Source organism: Uranotaenia lowii, unplaced genomic scaffold, assembly GCF_029784155.1.
Source record: "Uranotaenia lowii strain MFRU-FL unplaced genomic scaffold, ASM2978415v1 HiC_scaffold_36, whole genome shotgun sequence".
NCBI lineage: Eukaryota > Metazoa > Arthropoda > Insecta > Diptera > Culicidae > Uranotaenia > Uranotaenia lowii.
This window is the reverse complement of record NW_026598267.1, coordinates 107,446-122,926: the sequence shown is the minus strand read 5'-3', so window position 1 is coordinate 122,926 and position 15,481 is coordinate 107,446. Positions and strand designations below refer to the sequence as shown.

The 15,481-nt window shown below is 41.5% G+C and overlaps 1 protein-coding gene across 1 annotated transcript in view; it reads right to left on the bottom strand.

Moving 5' to 3' along the window:
• Positions 1 to 158: 158 nt before the first annotated feature.
• Positions 159 to 15,481, bottom strand: part of LOC129759993 (myosin-I heavy chain) — a 68,767-nt gene continuing 53,444 nt past the window's right edge. The window contains exons 4-16 of the mRNA XM_055757571.1: positions 14,610 to 14,717; positions 13,335 to 14,297; positions 12,105 to 13,270; positions 10,458 to 10,961; positions 7,048 to 7,951; positions 6,623 to 6,985; positions 6,333 to 6,562; positions 5,508 to 5,685; positions 4,487 to 5,441; positions 3,917 to 4,423; positions 3,554 to 3,855; positions 3,047 to 3,490; positions 159 to 2,821 (exon numbers count right to left, since the gene is read on the bottom strand). Coding sequence (XP_055613546.1) covers positions 2,543 to 2,821; positions 3,047 to 3,490; positions 3,554 to 3,855; positions 3,917 to 4,423; positions 4,487 to 5,441; positions 5,508 to 5,685; positions 6,333 to 6,562; positions 6,623 to 6,985; positions 7,048 to 7,951; positions 10,458 to 10,961; positions 12,105 to 13,270; positions 13,335 to 14,297; positions 14,610 to 14,717 — 6,903 coding nt within the window. The 3' untranslated portion in view covers positions 159 to 2,542. The remainder of the gene's footprint in view (positions 2,822 to 3,046; positions 3,491 to 3,553; positions 3,856 to 3,916; positions 4,424 to 4,486; positions 5,442 to 5,507; positions 5,686 to 6,332; positions 6,563 to 6,622; positions 6,986 to 7,047; positions 7,952 to 10,457; positions 10,962 to 12,104; positions 13,271 to 13,334; positions 14,298 to 14,609; positions 14,718 to 15,481) is intronic.

Below are 15,481 nucleotides of genomic sequence, written 5' to 3'. Positions count from 1 at the left end.
TCCCAAGAAAAATTGAAAATTTCTTCAACAAATTACTTAAACTTCAAAAATTTAATTTTCACCGCGACGGAGCAAAAAAAAAATACACATGCGATACAAACAAGCCATCGCCTACTTCCATCAAGGATTTCGGATATTTAATTGTGTCGAAAAGAAAATTTAGCTCTGAATGGTCGTTTAACCTCATAATTTATTGTGTTCTTTCGCTGGTAAGACTCAAATGTTATTACTAGAAACGGCGAAGTTTGAGTGAAACAGAGATTGGAAAACCGCTGGAAAACTTCCACTTACTCAACTATCTGCACTCATTCGTGATCTCCGAATTTCGCTCACCGTACCATTTAGTTCCTTTTTCTAATCTGCCCGTCAAATCGATCTTATGATATTTATACTAAAAAAATGTTCGGAGTATTCATGTTCTGGCTAACCTTAAGGTTAGAAGATGTTTTAAGTTCTTAGGATCATAGAAGAGATTTGAAAGAAGGATGGAAGCATTTGAACGGTTTCGAGTCAATGTATAGCGTCATATGCGTCGTTTGGATAGGACTTGTATGTGTAGATAGGACACGAACGCATTATGCTTAGCTTCAAGCTTCGTATGTACTTTTATGCAGGTAGGATTTCTGGTAAAGTTTCGGATTGCGAAGGGCAGCGTCTTCCCAACTGGTGCCTTCAATTTGGTAGCAATTCACTAGAAATAACGGTCACCTCATTTGACTAGTGTGTGTGTATGATTGATTGTGTTTTTGTATGGTATGTGTTCTATAGGAGAAAAAAAAAGTTGTCGAGACATGAAGCATCTCGATAGCAAAGAATTTTTGTTTAGAACAGATTTCTTCTTGGTTTTTTTTACATTATAAGCTTACTATTTTCCTTTAGGCATTTTCTGATTTCCGATATTTCAACATTTGATTCTTAACTAGTCAATAATCATATTTAACCATTTTGAATAGTTTCTTTGCATTCTGTATATATAGCTTCTGTATAGTATATTTATTATATTTGTTTGATTAGAATAAACTAAAATCTTTTTCATTGATGGATCAATTTTCGCTGGATTGATGCGCGTTCCTAGTTCAATTGGTTAGGTTATTTTAAATAAACTCAGCTAAAAGATGCACTAGCTTTCTATTTGTAGAAGTTTCTTGTTTAAATACAGGAGAAAAATCTAATTATGGCCGACCTATGAGAAACGATTAACGTAAATAAATAAATCAATCTACACAATTTACATAGGGAATATACAAGACAGTAAATTTCTTCGAAATAAATCGATTTTCTTATAAATTATATAGGATCCTAACTTGTAGTTTGAACAACTTGGTAAACTTTTAACTTACGATAGACGTAAAAAATGTTACTCTAATCTTCACCAATCAATCACTAAAACAAATCGTCACTCTTAGGGTACTCATTCTACTTAAATTTACGTTACGCAGAAAATCCTATAAAATATTCATAATTTATTTGTAATAATTATGCAAACATTTGCACTCTTTAATGCACAGTTCATATTTCCCGGAGCATCTGAGTGCTACCAATTGTGGAAAATTATCACACATTGTCATAATTCAAAGGATAAAGTGCGGTGATACGGTTTTTTTTAACCTGAACGTTAAGTCTGAAAACTCCGCCAGCTCTGCACCATTTTTTCGTTTGTTAAGTTATATTTTGTTTTAAGAAATTAGAAATGGAAGAAAGATTCCGAGTTTACACAACTAAGAAAAAGCTAAATTTTATTCGCATAATGGCCTGAGTCCCAAACAATTCGTGAAACAGTGTCAGTGTATTGTAGAATTGTCATTGAATGGAGAGTAAAGTAAAACAAAAATCCACCTTTAGTAAATCTTTGAGTAAATGGAAGAGGGGCATCTGAGGGTAGTGGGGGATGTTAATTGTGAGAGAAACTAGGATCTACTTAGTTCAAGAATTGTTTACCTCACAGCATACTCAAAACTTTTGTAGTGACAGTAATTGGAGGTGACTGTTAAAGAATTCATTCATTTGGTGGTAGCTGAGCAAATTGTACGAGATTCAACTTGTGAGGTGTTGCCTAATAACTCCGGATGCTAATATGTATTCGACTATTATCTGCTACGAGTTTCTTTGTTTTTGACTGTCTGCTCCTCAGGTAACGGATCCAAATATCTTCTCAAACAACATTTTTACTGCAACAACGATGCGCAAATTAAAATCCAATACTTTTTTCAGATTGAACTATGTCTAGAATATCATTAGAGTTTTTTTTTAACGGGTTTTGATTGTTGCAATTAGCAAAAGTTGGATACATTGGATTTCAGTAATATAGATATTTTCATATTTTGTTTTTTTTTTCTTGATGATGGATCTATTTTTGATACTCGTGTTTTTTTTTATAAAAGGGAGATCTTAAGTTCCGTTTTTCTGGACAAAACGTCTCTCTTCTCGTCAGTCTATGTTGCATACTTGTTCTGCCCTTAACATAATCGTGTTTCTATTGAGTATATTTTGCTAGATAATTTACCTCAACCTGGATTTACCTGGATTAACGATTCCCATTTTTTTAGCTTGGCTGTGGTGCAACCAGAGCTGCCCCAGATTGACGGAGCATCATCGAGGGTGGTCGCTGTTGGCCACCTTTTCGCAAATCGGCTGCCTGTTGCTGTTGGGCCGCAGTAAGATTCTGATGAGGTGGTGGAAGTGGCTGATTGTGTGGAGGCACCTGGGGAGCCTGGCCACCCGCTCCTGCATTGTTGGCATTATTTTCCTTCTGAGAGTCGTCGTTCAGAGTCGATTGCAGCACCTCAGTGTACTCACGAATAAGATGGGAAATTTGGAAGGCCTGGAATTAAAGTAATTTTTGAAAAAAAAAACTGACGCTTAAACGCCTGCCTTTGGCGACCGTATGGTCAACCCCAAATTTAAACATCGATCACATTTACACCGGATATGAAACTTGATCGTTTATGAAAAAATAAGACTTTAACCCGATTTGCGCTTACTTAGAGATTGAAAAATCACAAATGTGATTAAATAAATACCCTAATTGCAAAGATTCACCACCTACCTGTGACGTTGTCAGGATAACCTTGGACTGTTTCTTGTCCGATCCGGTGATGATCATTAGGCAGTTCATGTTGGGCGAGTAGGACAAGATCGTCTGGTACTCGTAGGTACACAGCGTGTTCCGGGACCGATGTTCCAGCAGATGTAGTCCCTTCTGATCTACCGCCAACCACAGAATTCTGGGCCAATTTGAAGTAAACGACTGCATCACGTCAAAGATGGTTGCCTTATGCAAGGGCCAACTTTGAATCAAATTGAGGAACGACTTCTTTGCCTCGGCAGAAGTCATTCCCCGTAGACTTTGATGATGCATGGCCACTGCTTCGTGTGGAATATTCGGCACAAACCGTGGCGGCAAACAGTGGGTAGCTATTGCTCGATAGTCCTGAACTGCATCGGTACAATCACTTAACTCGAGCTGACCTTGGAGTGCCGTTAACATTATCTGTGAAGCAAAATTATGAAAATTCAATAAATCTGGTTACAATTTGTTAGTAAAAACACAAACCGCTTCCATTTCCGAAATAGGGAATCGTTCTGTTCGCAGCCCATGCAAAACCTGATGGTAGAGCAGCTCCTTCTCTATCGGATCGTCCAAATTCATGTACTGATCGCAGAATAAATGCTTCTTGAACAAGAACAAATGGTGCTGTCGACGACAAGCCGGTGGCAAACTGGAGCTCTGATTTTGTTGAACAGCTTGTGCAGCGGCTGTCCGATACTTCTCCCATTTGGACATCACGTCAGCAAGCTTTTCGTCCGGAAGCAAACTACGTTCGGAAGCACCCAAAACCTCATAGATGGCGTAACCTGAAATTTACTTTTCCTTTAACAAACCTTCGAAACAGCAAATAGGTATAGAAATTCTTACCTTGCGCGTTTTCCGCTAGTCCAATCTTCTTCTTCACACTTTCCATCACTTCTCTAGACGTAGAGCTAGGATGGAACTCAACCGAGTGATACTGTCCATCCATGAAATGGAACCGAGCATAGATAGGCCTTCGGTTGATGGTACATACAATCTCCTCGCGACTCGGAGGCCACTGCCTTCGACGAGTTCCTTGCGTCTTGAAGAAACACTTTTCGGCGAAACGCGCGTACTTTCCTTCCTCGGTAATAAAGTCGCTAGCACATCGCTTCAAATGACCAATCAGATATTTACGTACTACTTTCTGCGGTGGCAGAATAACACTGCACGCCAGCGAGAGCAGTGCCCAGTGACGCAGATTCACTCGTGAATTTGGATCCGGATGATCCGTCGTTTGTTTGATCAGTTGCAGATAGAGTTCGTTGAGTAGCGATTCCTTTCTCATGCAACGGTCCATGATCGATTGTATGAGTGTGATGTGCTCATCTTCAGCTCTCTGTACAGTCTCACCTGAGAAAAAAGGTCATTAGCCCTTCGATTATACAACTACACGCTTATATAATAGTCTAATACCGTTTTGGCCGAGTCCCGCGTACGTAAGAATCGAATTGAACACCTGTATCATGGCCTGTTCCTCTTGATCCGGAATCTTGCTGAGACTCTGGGGTAACGCCTGTCTACTGAACGCCCAATAACCGTGCGGGAAACCCTTGTACGTTTCACCGTGATCGTGTACCGAACTACCGTGTTCAGCTCTTAACTTTTCCAGTCTATGCTTGGAAAGCCTCCGCAGGGTATTTCTTAAAAAGCCACCGCTAGGATCTTGCGGCTTTCGTAGGAGCTCCGCATCCACCAGATGGCGCCGACATACAACCACATTGTGATGCAGCCTTACGCGATCCTCGTTCGTGATACCCTTGCTTTTCTTCACCGGCACCTCGTTCTCTGTGATCCAGTTCGAGAGGGCCGGGAAGTAGGATACGATCAACGAACCGATCTCGTTTTTCTGCGATGTCTCGAACACGAAACAACGCTGCTGATCAGTATTAGTGGCTGTGTTTGTATGACGGTTCAAGCTGATCGTAATGAAGCTATCGCTCGGATCTAGCATGATCGACTCGATCTCGCTGTATCGAAACTCGTACAGCACAAACTTATCGTCAGGTTTGATCAGGATGATTCCTTCACAATTGACGCCGAGGATCAAACTATTTCCGTAGCTCCAATAGCCCCGGTACGATACAGGGAACATGGTTGTCCCGTACAGCGGATATTGCATCACACAGGAAAGATACAAGACCTTAGCGGTTAGTTCCGTGCGACCTGCCCCGTATTGACGGTGGGCCTGGGCGAGAATCGGTACCCAAAACTGTTCCTCTCGACTCTTCGAGATTCGTTCCGGAAGGAAGCTATTCACATCCGAATAATATTCCGGTTTCGGCTGATTGGAAGGATCACCCAATGCCACCTGGGCTTGCAAACCTGCCAACTGCAGGGCTACCTTCTCCGATACAGGGAAATCATCACACTGAAAGCACGTAACCATCACCAAATTAGTTCTTAAAAACTTAGAAACTTATTGAGCTGAACTAACCTTGACCACGCTGTAGACGGCCTGGGCGTACAGCATGTTGATCTCGACCGGATCCTGAGACAGCTCCCGAGTACTTTTGAACAATCGTTTCTTGAACACGAAGCGATTCTCACCCGATCCGAGCGTGGTGGCATTCTTCCGCAAGGTTGAACTTCCAGCGTGAATTTTCGTTTGTTTGCTATAAAAGAAAAGTTGGGTATACCAACCCAATTCAAATTAACAAGCTTCTAAACGAAAACCAGCTCCTAGTTTTGCCTATTTGTAATAAGTAAAATGGTCAAGTCCCTACAACGGGTTTGGATTTGTAGCACTGTCAGCTGTTAAAAAAGTTTGGAATGTCTTTGCTGCGTAATTCTTCTGGCAGTTTCAGATACAAAAATATTCGATACGCTCGCCGATTGACCTTCTTAACTATGTTGCTCTGCCGACAGCCCTGATCACGTGCACTGGAAAAAACGGGAATTCTGGCGTTAACATCAACTGTCAGCATGTTTTCTGATATTTACAAACGCAATCCACGCCTCCGCCTTTTGTATATTCCAGCAGCCCGCACTCGCAAATCGTATGAAAATTCACAATGATTTTTCTCTGTACACATTAATTTGTTGATGATTTGTTCTTGTTTGTTTCATGCAACCCTCAAGAAAATCTCAAACGAGCGAAAATTTTAAAAAAACTATTTACACATGACGATTCTTAATCTAAGTATTTTAGTCTTTGGTTACGTCCTCACGTTCAAAACTTATATATTCGAATAAACTCAGTCAGTTGGTTAGATTTTACTCTCAGGGAAAGCACAAACTTCACTCGACAAACGATACTTACGATTCCCAGGCCGCGATAATATCGTACAAATAGTCGTGTGATTTCACGTGCTCCTCACCATCCGGTCGGGACTGGTAGATGGCCCAGCCATCGATATTGCATAAACCTAACTTCTCCGCCAGCTTGGCCACTGCGTCACTTGCGGTATCCGTTGGATGGACGTCAATCGCTTTAGTGCGTCCATCCAGGAAGAAAAAGCGACACACGATCGTTCCGAGGCGACGCATGGCCTGTGATTCAGAACAATAATGTTAAAGGGTATAACTTAAAAGAAATTTCGTTCAACTCACCGCAACTTCCACACTCGAAGGGGCAAATTGTCGACAGCGCACCTTGGTGTTCTTGCAGTTATCCAAACACCACTGAACATACTGCCGCAATTTACCATCCAGCGATTCAAGGTTTTTCTTCAAAAAGCTAACGAAGTAGCGAAACAGCATCTTGCTTGGCTGAAAAGCCACGATCGTCAGGCAAAGGAGCAACCAAACCCGATCGGTCCATTCGACGCTGGGATTATTGGTCACTTGCCGTATACACTGAACGAAAATTTCATCCCGTAGCTCCTCCCGTTCGATACCTTGCCCAATGATGAACTGAATCACCTGTAGCTCTCGCTCGTTGTTCAGCTCACCTCGAATGTATTTGCAGAGATCCTGTAAAAATTGAAGGAACGGTCGAAACATCATTTTCTAAAGTGAATTCAATTGAAACAAACCCTAAAGATATTGCAGGCAATGGTGACATTCTCTGGATCGTACATGTGTATGTGAGACGATGGAATCGTGTTTCCACGGTAGTAAGTGATCATTTCGTATTTCGGCACCATGTCCACCGATTTGCGGCCTTTCCTGGTGAGCGTCGCCATGATCGTGCCCTCCGGTGATCTCTCGTGGGTATTGTAGTAGCTTTCAGCAAACTCTAACAAATCGTGGTACATGTCGACTTTCGTGGTTTCCTTTTCCTGTTCGTTGATATCCATCTGCTGCATTTCCTGAAGCTTCTTCTCAACGCGATACTTTCGACGTTGCTCACGTTCCGCAAATGGATGACCTCCACCGGTTGAAGAAGCCCTCGAGCTCGGCCGGCTGTGTTTTGGCGACGAAGGGCTCATCGGTCCTGCCGAACCCCGTTGAACTGGACTTGCCGAACGGATCACCGCCGGACTCTTTGGTCTGAGCTTGTGACCTCCTCCATTCTCCAGATGCATTGGCTGATGGATGACTCCATGAGCATGGGGAGGTGGTGGAGGCGCATGGTTGGTGGTTTGCTGTTGATGGAGAGTCTGTTGCAGATGCTGCTGGTGGGCTGCCAGGGCCTGTTGATGCTGCTGATGCTGGTGCTGCAAGGTGGCAGCGTGTTGCTGCAGCTGTGACTGATGCTGTGGAACCGGTGGAACGGCTTGACCGGTGGCTTTGTTGTCCTGGCTGAGCACCGGCACTTCCGGCGGCGGTGGCAACTCCTTCAGATGGATTACTGCCTCGTAGATTGGCTCCTCTTGGCGGTGCCTAACGTGGTGTAGATCGCCGGCCGTTGGCAATGGTGTTGGCAGTGAACCGTTGTTGTTGTTACCCGTGGGAATAGGCGGTGGGGGTACGGTGGGTTCCGGCAAGGATGGAATGCTGTTTTGAAAAATTAAATGGATATTTGTGTAAAAGCTTACTTTTAAAACTCAATTGAAATTTATCACAATAACTTTTATTTAAAAAAATTGGAACGATCGTAAAAATCCAGACAAGATCATAGAAAGCCCTCAACATTTTTGAGAATCAACTATTTGATTAAGTTATGTGTGTTGAAATCGTTCAAAAGGAGCCATAAAGGGGCCCAGCGAAAAGCTGAAGGCACTGGAAAAGCGAAGACGATCGAATTCACAAAGGAAGCTTTTGTAAGAAAATACTTCAAGCGCAATTTAAACCTTTTTATCCGGGTTGCGACGAGGAAGGTCAATTCTTCTGTTTGGTTCATGAAGTTTGGAAGGATGTACTTCTACAAGGTAGAAAAATCTTGCCCATCATTTTCCTCGCATGTCGTTATTTTAAGATTTTTCTAAATGAAAGTATGCTATGAAATGATTGTTTTGGGTTAAGAAAGAGTTTTCCATTATGTCATTTCGGCCATGACTTGATGGTTTAAATGGGGAGAGAAAGATCACCAGTGCAATGTTTACAAACTTTTGGAATCTTTTGTTTGCTAAGCTTATTTTCAGTTTACTATATCATTACAAACGTTAGTTAGCAATAGTATAAGATTAATGAAAATAAAAATAAGAGTTTATATACACATTTTTGAAGCTTCCATTTGGTTTCCAAATTTCATTAATTGCCCATTCTTTTCATGCGTGAATATTATTTCCATCATGTGAATACCCGATGTATTCACATTTACGTTATTGGAATATGACATGACATGATCGATGACTGATCATTTTTCTTTGAGGTAGTGATCCAAAATAAATCTCGCCTTCCTTAGAGCAAGTTCACTCGTGTTAGGGGAAAGTGGTAGAAATTTTGACACTTGTAGCACATTTTGAAAATTTTAACAAGCAAAAATGTTTTCAAGATCTTTGTACGTTGTATTTTTTTACAGTACCTACTGTTTCTATTCCAGTCGTATGCGATAAAATATAGCTATTTTTGCATCACAGCATGCGAGAATACAACACGTGTTGTAAAAACACTTGAAAACAGTTTTCGCATGGTAAAGTTATCAAAATGTGCTAAAAATGTCAAAATTTCTACCACTTTTTCCCAACACCAGTGAACTTGCTCTCATGAATGAATGAATATTTTCAAGCCTGATTGTGATCGAACGAACCAGACCTAATACCTATATTGTAATGTTATTTAAACATTTTGGAACAAAGAGAGACTAGGTAGGCTGTGGCCGAGTGAAGAGGACGAGTTTTTTTTTCTACCATAAAAAATTTAAGAAAATTTCAAAATATGGAAAATTGGCTGAACTTTTGTGATTTTGTGACCAATGAAACAACGGAAACGGGACTTTCGGAACCCCTTAGGATTAAATCAGCTTTTCTGGCGGACCGCGGACTCCTCTACATCTAGGATTGACATTCTTGATGAGCCCATTCTAATATTTTACTTTTCCATATTTGTCTGCGTTTCAGTTCTTCTATTGATGTGGGAACGGGTAGGTTTTTTTTAAATTAAACACAAACCCCACGCCATTGAAGTTTTTATTGACTCAAATTTTAATTTATAAAACTCTATAATTTCTTCAGATGTTAATTTTACTGTTTATCCCTTATTCCTTTTATACTTTTCTTGAGATGGGTTACCAAGAGCAGAGTTTTCTCAGCTTTTATAAAATCATACTGGAACTTTCGCCTGGACTAATAAACATTGTTAATTAGAAACAATTTTGATACAAGTTTGAAAATACAAATATCTACTCGTATTATTTTTGTAAATTATAATTTTTGTTCATATATTAGGTTCAGGATGATGAGAAATAGAGGAAAAATATCATATTCGTACCGGAATGGATTTGCGAAGACCGGAAATTGCAAGATATAGGAACCAGGTTAACCATTCCACAGCGGAATGTTAATGCAATGCAACATCGTTCACAATATCAGGTCCCCCTCAAATTGGTGAGCTCTTTCCATTTTTATTTATCTGTGCATGCGTGCACATTTTAAAATTTCTTACACATCAATCCTACCTGCCAAGTAGGATTTACTATAAACGCAAATAGCCCTCCCTTTACCTATCTGAAACAGCATCCTTGTTTGTAGGGTCGCTTGGATTCTCTTGCACCTGGAAAGTTAATTTCGCTGTTCAGATTATTCCTATATGATTACATTGATTTTTCACGATGTACATAATGGTACCTTACTGATTCTCAATAGCAGCACTTGAAAAGACTTTTTAACCCAAATACTCATTTTTACATCTTGTGTTGTGCTTGAATGTTGTTATCTTATTCTAGCGCCGACTTCAATCCATGAAATCCAAATATGATACATCCTCTCGTTCAATTGATTATTATATTATTCCCATTCAACTCTCATAACATTAAAGAGGCCCCCCCCCCCCCCCCCCCCTTCCATATATGTAGGTCCAGGCGGAACTAGATACCCATATATTAAACCAAACATTTACATACCCTAATGGCTTCGGAGTGGTCGGTTTGTTCCCAACAATGGTATTGTTGTTGTTGTTATTGTTCGTTCCATTTAGGAGCATCTGCTTCTGCTGGTGTACGTTGTTGTTCCGCTCGCTCGTCAGTCCCTCGATTTCCTGCTGGATCACCGATTCGAGCTCCACGTCCAGATCCTCCACCAGGTTGTCCATTTTTTCGCCGATTTCGTCGATGATGGCATTGGAGTTGGCAACCGAATTCGGCTGAACCTCGCTGAGGAACGCGAACAGATTGTCCAGATCAACGGATTCGTTACTCTGCTGGTGGGCGTGGTTTGCCGACGCCATCCCACCGCCCACTTCCCCTCTGGCACCGACGCCATTCAGCTGTGAATCGCTGCTGTTGTTGTTATTATTCAACAGATTGTTACTGCTGTTAATGGCGGCGTGCGCTTGCTGCTGGGAGTGCAGTTTCGAGTTGATCTGCTCGGCCATTTGCGACAGAGCCAGGATCTCCTGCTTGGCGACTCTGCAAAGTTAGTTCAAGGCAAGTTTAGTATGAAAGATCAAAGTGATGAAAATAGGGAAGTGCAGAACTAATATTATTCATTTGATGCAGAACAAACATCACACTAGGTTTACATATAGTTATAGTTCAGAACAAATGTAGGTATAATTATTAAGCAGGACAGGACATTGAGCGCGTGATGAACACAGAATGTAAAATTCATTAAACTAGCTATATCTATGTGCGTTACGTTACCAAAAAACTCACCCTGACCCGGAAACGCTAGCACGATGTCCGTCGCTACTTTTATATGCATGCATTTTTGGTTATTGGTGTTGATATTAAAATTTCATTGACGTTTCGAGGGAAGGTTGTTGTTAGTTAGGGAGGTGTGTGGATTTTCATTGTGTTCCAAGCAGAACAGAAGGAAGGATGCAATATTGTTTTAAATGCTTATCGAAATACTCAAAACAGCACAAACACACACAATACACGATTTGAAATCCTAAATTAAATTCCGTTCTCGTCGACTGAACTATTGTCAAGCTTTGGCACTTTTATAGTGTAGTTTTTTTTTTTTTTTTTTTGATGAATAAACTTTCTTATCTTAGAGTGGCACAATTTAGCACAAAACAGCTGTGATTACAACCGACAGTAAAATCAAAAGGAGAACCAATGTCAAGTTGGCAAAGCTGCAAAATGTTAGTTGAATTTAATTATGGGGAAAATCTGCACTCATTCCAATAAGCAACTTGAGAAAAGCAATCTAGGCAAAAAACAACTTGTGAAGTTTTTTTTCGTTTTAATCTTTTATATTCGATCTCTTTTCGTTTACTATCGAGACAAATTTGAAGATTGTTTTGATTCGTAACTTTTTTTTTTAGTTTTTAAGTGGATACTGAACTATTATGTTTAATTGTATGAAACCTGAAAAAAAATCTAAATACGAAGTAACAAACTAACAAATGTACCATTAATTTTAAATTCTAAGATATTTTTAAACATATTCTATTAATGGTTCTCGAGTCTAACGACTGACTTAATTTTTTAAGAAACTTCAAGACAAACATCAACATCTGGAGACAAAAATAGCAAACCATACCAAAAATCACTGAGCTTAAACAAAAATAACTGATTCTACATAAAACCCATAACCCAACTAACCTTTCGCTCTCTTCCAGAGCCTTCCGATCGGCTTCAGCTTGGGCTGCCTCCCTTTCCTTGCGTTCCGCCTCCATTCGTTCCCGTTTGCGCATCTCTTCTTCGACGCGTCGCATTTCACGCAATGCGGCTGCCACTTCCCTCGCGAACACCCCCCGAAGATGGCTTTGAATGACAATGGCGGCGCGTCGTTTCTTGAGAAACTCGATGCGCAGCTTCCAGCCCTTGTAGGCATGCTGGATAAGCAGCGCGGCCGCTCTCGTTTTCTTGAAGCTACGCTGCTCGCTGAACCGTTTCCAGTTTCTTTGGATGACGAGGGCTTTGGAATTTATCACCTGTTTGCGAGCGTCCTCCAGGGGCTCGTGCACTAAACTACGTAAAAATACTTTGGTTTTCCCTGTTTGCCACTCATTGGGCGGCACATTAAGCTGTCGGATCACGGCCAGCGCTTGATCCTTACTGGAGAGATTTCTGAAACGTTTTGTCAGACACTGATACCGTTGGACAAAGTCGTCGAAGGTCAAATGTACTGGAAAACCTTCTCGCCTTATCCGAATGATGTCCAGCATTCCTAAATATCTAAGCTGATCCAGCACCAGCTGATCATCGTAATCGTTTGGTAATTTTTCTGCATTTGGTTTGATGCAACGAACGTACCAGGGATTTGTGCTTTGCAGAACATCAACGAGGGCTTGCAGCTGCTGTCGAAAGGTATCGCTGACGGTCAGTTTTCCCTTGGATGTGCCTCGCGATACAGTTCCTACAGTGGAAGCCGTCTGGACCTGCTGTATCGAGAGTAAATCCTGGAAGGAGGCGATTTCCTGAACGAATGAATTTGTGCTCCGACTCATATGATCGAACAATACGTCCTGCTGCACGTCGCGGTTCTTGTCCACGAATCCCTTCACCGTGTAACTAACGTCCCCGGCATAGTGCCGGATGCCGAATTCCGACTCCCAGTGTCGTCGATCCTGGCCCTTGACATACCGAGGGTGGCTTTCGAATTCGCCGTGTAGGTTAGTCAGATAGGCCGTATCCGAGCCCTTTGGCATATGGCACTGTTCGGTGAGCAGCTTCAGGATACATCGAGGCGGTTTCTCGATCAACTCCAGACAATGTGTGTTGTCGGTGAATTGAATGTGCGAAAATTTAATCTCCTCTTGGCGGTACTGTAATGTGAAATTTTTAAATTATTATTTAGAAATCGACATTCACTAACAAATGATTACTCACAATTTCCTGCTCCAGAGCAAACACATAGTGGTTGAAGAATTTGTGCAGTTTTTCGTTCGTGTAGTTGATGCAGAGCTGCTCGAACGAATTGGTGTTGAAATTTTCGAATCCAAATATGTCGAGTACTCCTAGGAACCGCGAAGCATCCTGACCCGGGTTGATGCAAGTGTTGATGTGACTGATCAACCAGGCGAATGTTCGCGAGTACAATGCCTTCGCCATGGCATGTCTATTTTCACGCGCTTCTTGTAATTTTAGTGGAATCTCCGTGATATTTCCCCGGACGTTTATCTGGCGTTTCAACAGAACCTGCTCTAAATCTTCCCAAGCCAGCCCAAGGAGCTCCGACACGATGGCCACTATTTCCTTGTCTTCGACTGCCAGCTCACAACGTTCCCCGTCAATATCGGCAAACTTTAAATTACCTAACCATAATATGGCACTTAGCACCTTGAATATACCGTCGATCAACGGTTGCGATATCTGCAATACATTGAACGCCAATCGAAGCGCTTCGAATTTTTTAGACTCGGCCGGAACATCTATCCCGGAACTGCCCGGCGAATTCAAATACTGATAAAACCCAGCATCCTTCAGGTGCAACAGACCGGCCAGTTCCTTGTTCCTGCAACCTTCCGCAACCAGCTGATAAAGGACGTGGTAATTCCGTTCCCCCGGACTCTGGAACGTAATCCGCGACTGCTCCAGCAGATAGTCCTGGATGATGCAACCCTTGATGCACCACTTGGAGTCGAAGCAAACCTGCATGAATTTGCCGAACCGTGAGCTATTATCGTTGCGGATGGTTTTGGCATTCCCGAACGCCTCCAGGATGGTGTTCGCCTCGAGAATCTGCTGCTGCACCCAGGTCGAAACGTCGCACGTCACCGAGCACAGATACTGCAGGATGAATTTGGTGGTTTCCGTTTTGCCGGCACCGGACTCGCCCGAGATGACGCAGGACTGCGAGGAACAAGAGGGGGATTTTAGCAAGAAAATGACGATCAGAATCATTGTTTTGGAGTGTTATCGATAGTTTTGAGTCAATGAGGACGACGAACATCATTTTTTTTCTCTACATGGCGACCGTAAAAATGGTTCAAAGTTTAAACGTGATAGAGAGCACATCGGTTGCTTGATTAGCCAGCTTGGTTAAAATATCATTGTACCTTAAACTAGTGTTAAGAATTCTCAAATATCGAATATAAGTAAGAATTTTTAAGTATAAATTTCGATTTTGATTCGGTTACGTAAAGCGACATTCCAAACACATACCTGATTCCTGTCGTTATCACGTATATTTCGGTATGCAGCCTCAGCCAAAGCAAACACATGTGGCTCAAGTTGGCCCATTTTTTGGCCATGGTATTTGTAGACATATTCCTGAAAAAAAAAAACAAAACATTTGTTAAACCATAAACAATTTCCACATGGAATAAAATAGGCATGTTTAGAAAGGAAAAAAAGTTCCATAAAACTTCCACACAAGATGGAAACCGTTTGAAGAGAAAAAAAACGGAAAACTTTAATCATCCACTCAACTATATGAAGAAATAGGCTCAGCTCAACCCATAAACACCTTTTCAGGACACCGGAAAATCCCACCCCGGAAGGCGATTACCGTTGTTGATACGTCGTGAAAACAAAAAGAGAAAAAGCATTTCCTTCAACACCTAAACGGTGGCGTTTCCTTTTTGCAGTTACTGACCTAAAAACGGAGCTCCCTTTATGTTCGCTTTCAACAACAACACACCTCTTTAAAAGTCAGTTCCTCGGTAGAATGTGTCTGGGGTTGTGGTACCATTTTTTATTTGATCTAAAGTGTACCAAATTTGTTTTGATGGCAACAGAAAAAAATGAATATGATTTTCTTTAAAATAATGCTCATAAGATTTGTGAGGTGGCTTATTTTGTTGTTTTTTTTTCTCGAGCAAAGTTTCCCAACCAACTGCTCGGCGAAGGAGAAACGAGACAACTATTTGAGGTAATATTTATGTTGGCATTTAGCAAGTGGAATTTATATTGCAGGGGAGTTGGGCATGCAAAAATGTAAATGAAGAATTCATCTTTTTTTTTTTGACGGGAAGGAACATGTCGTTTTACTTGCAAAAGGAACCTACTTGAAAAATGAAAACTGTACGAATGAA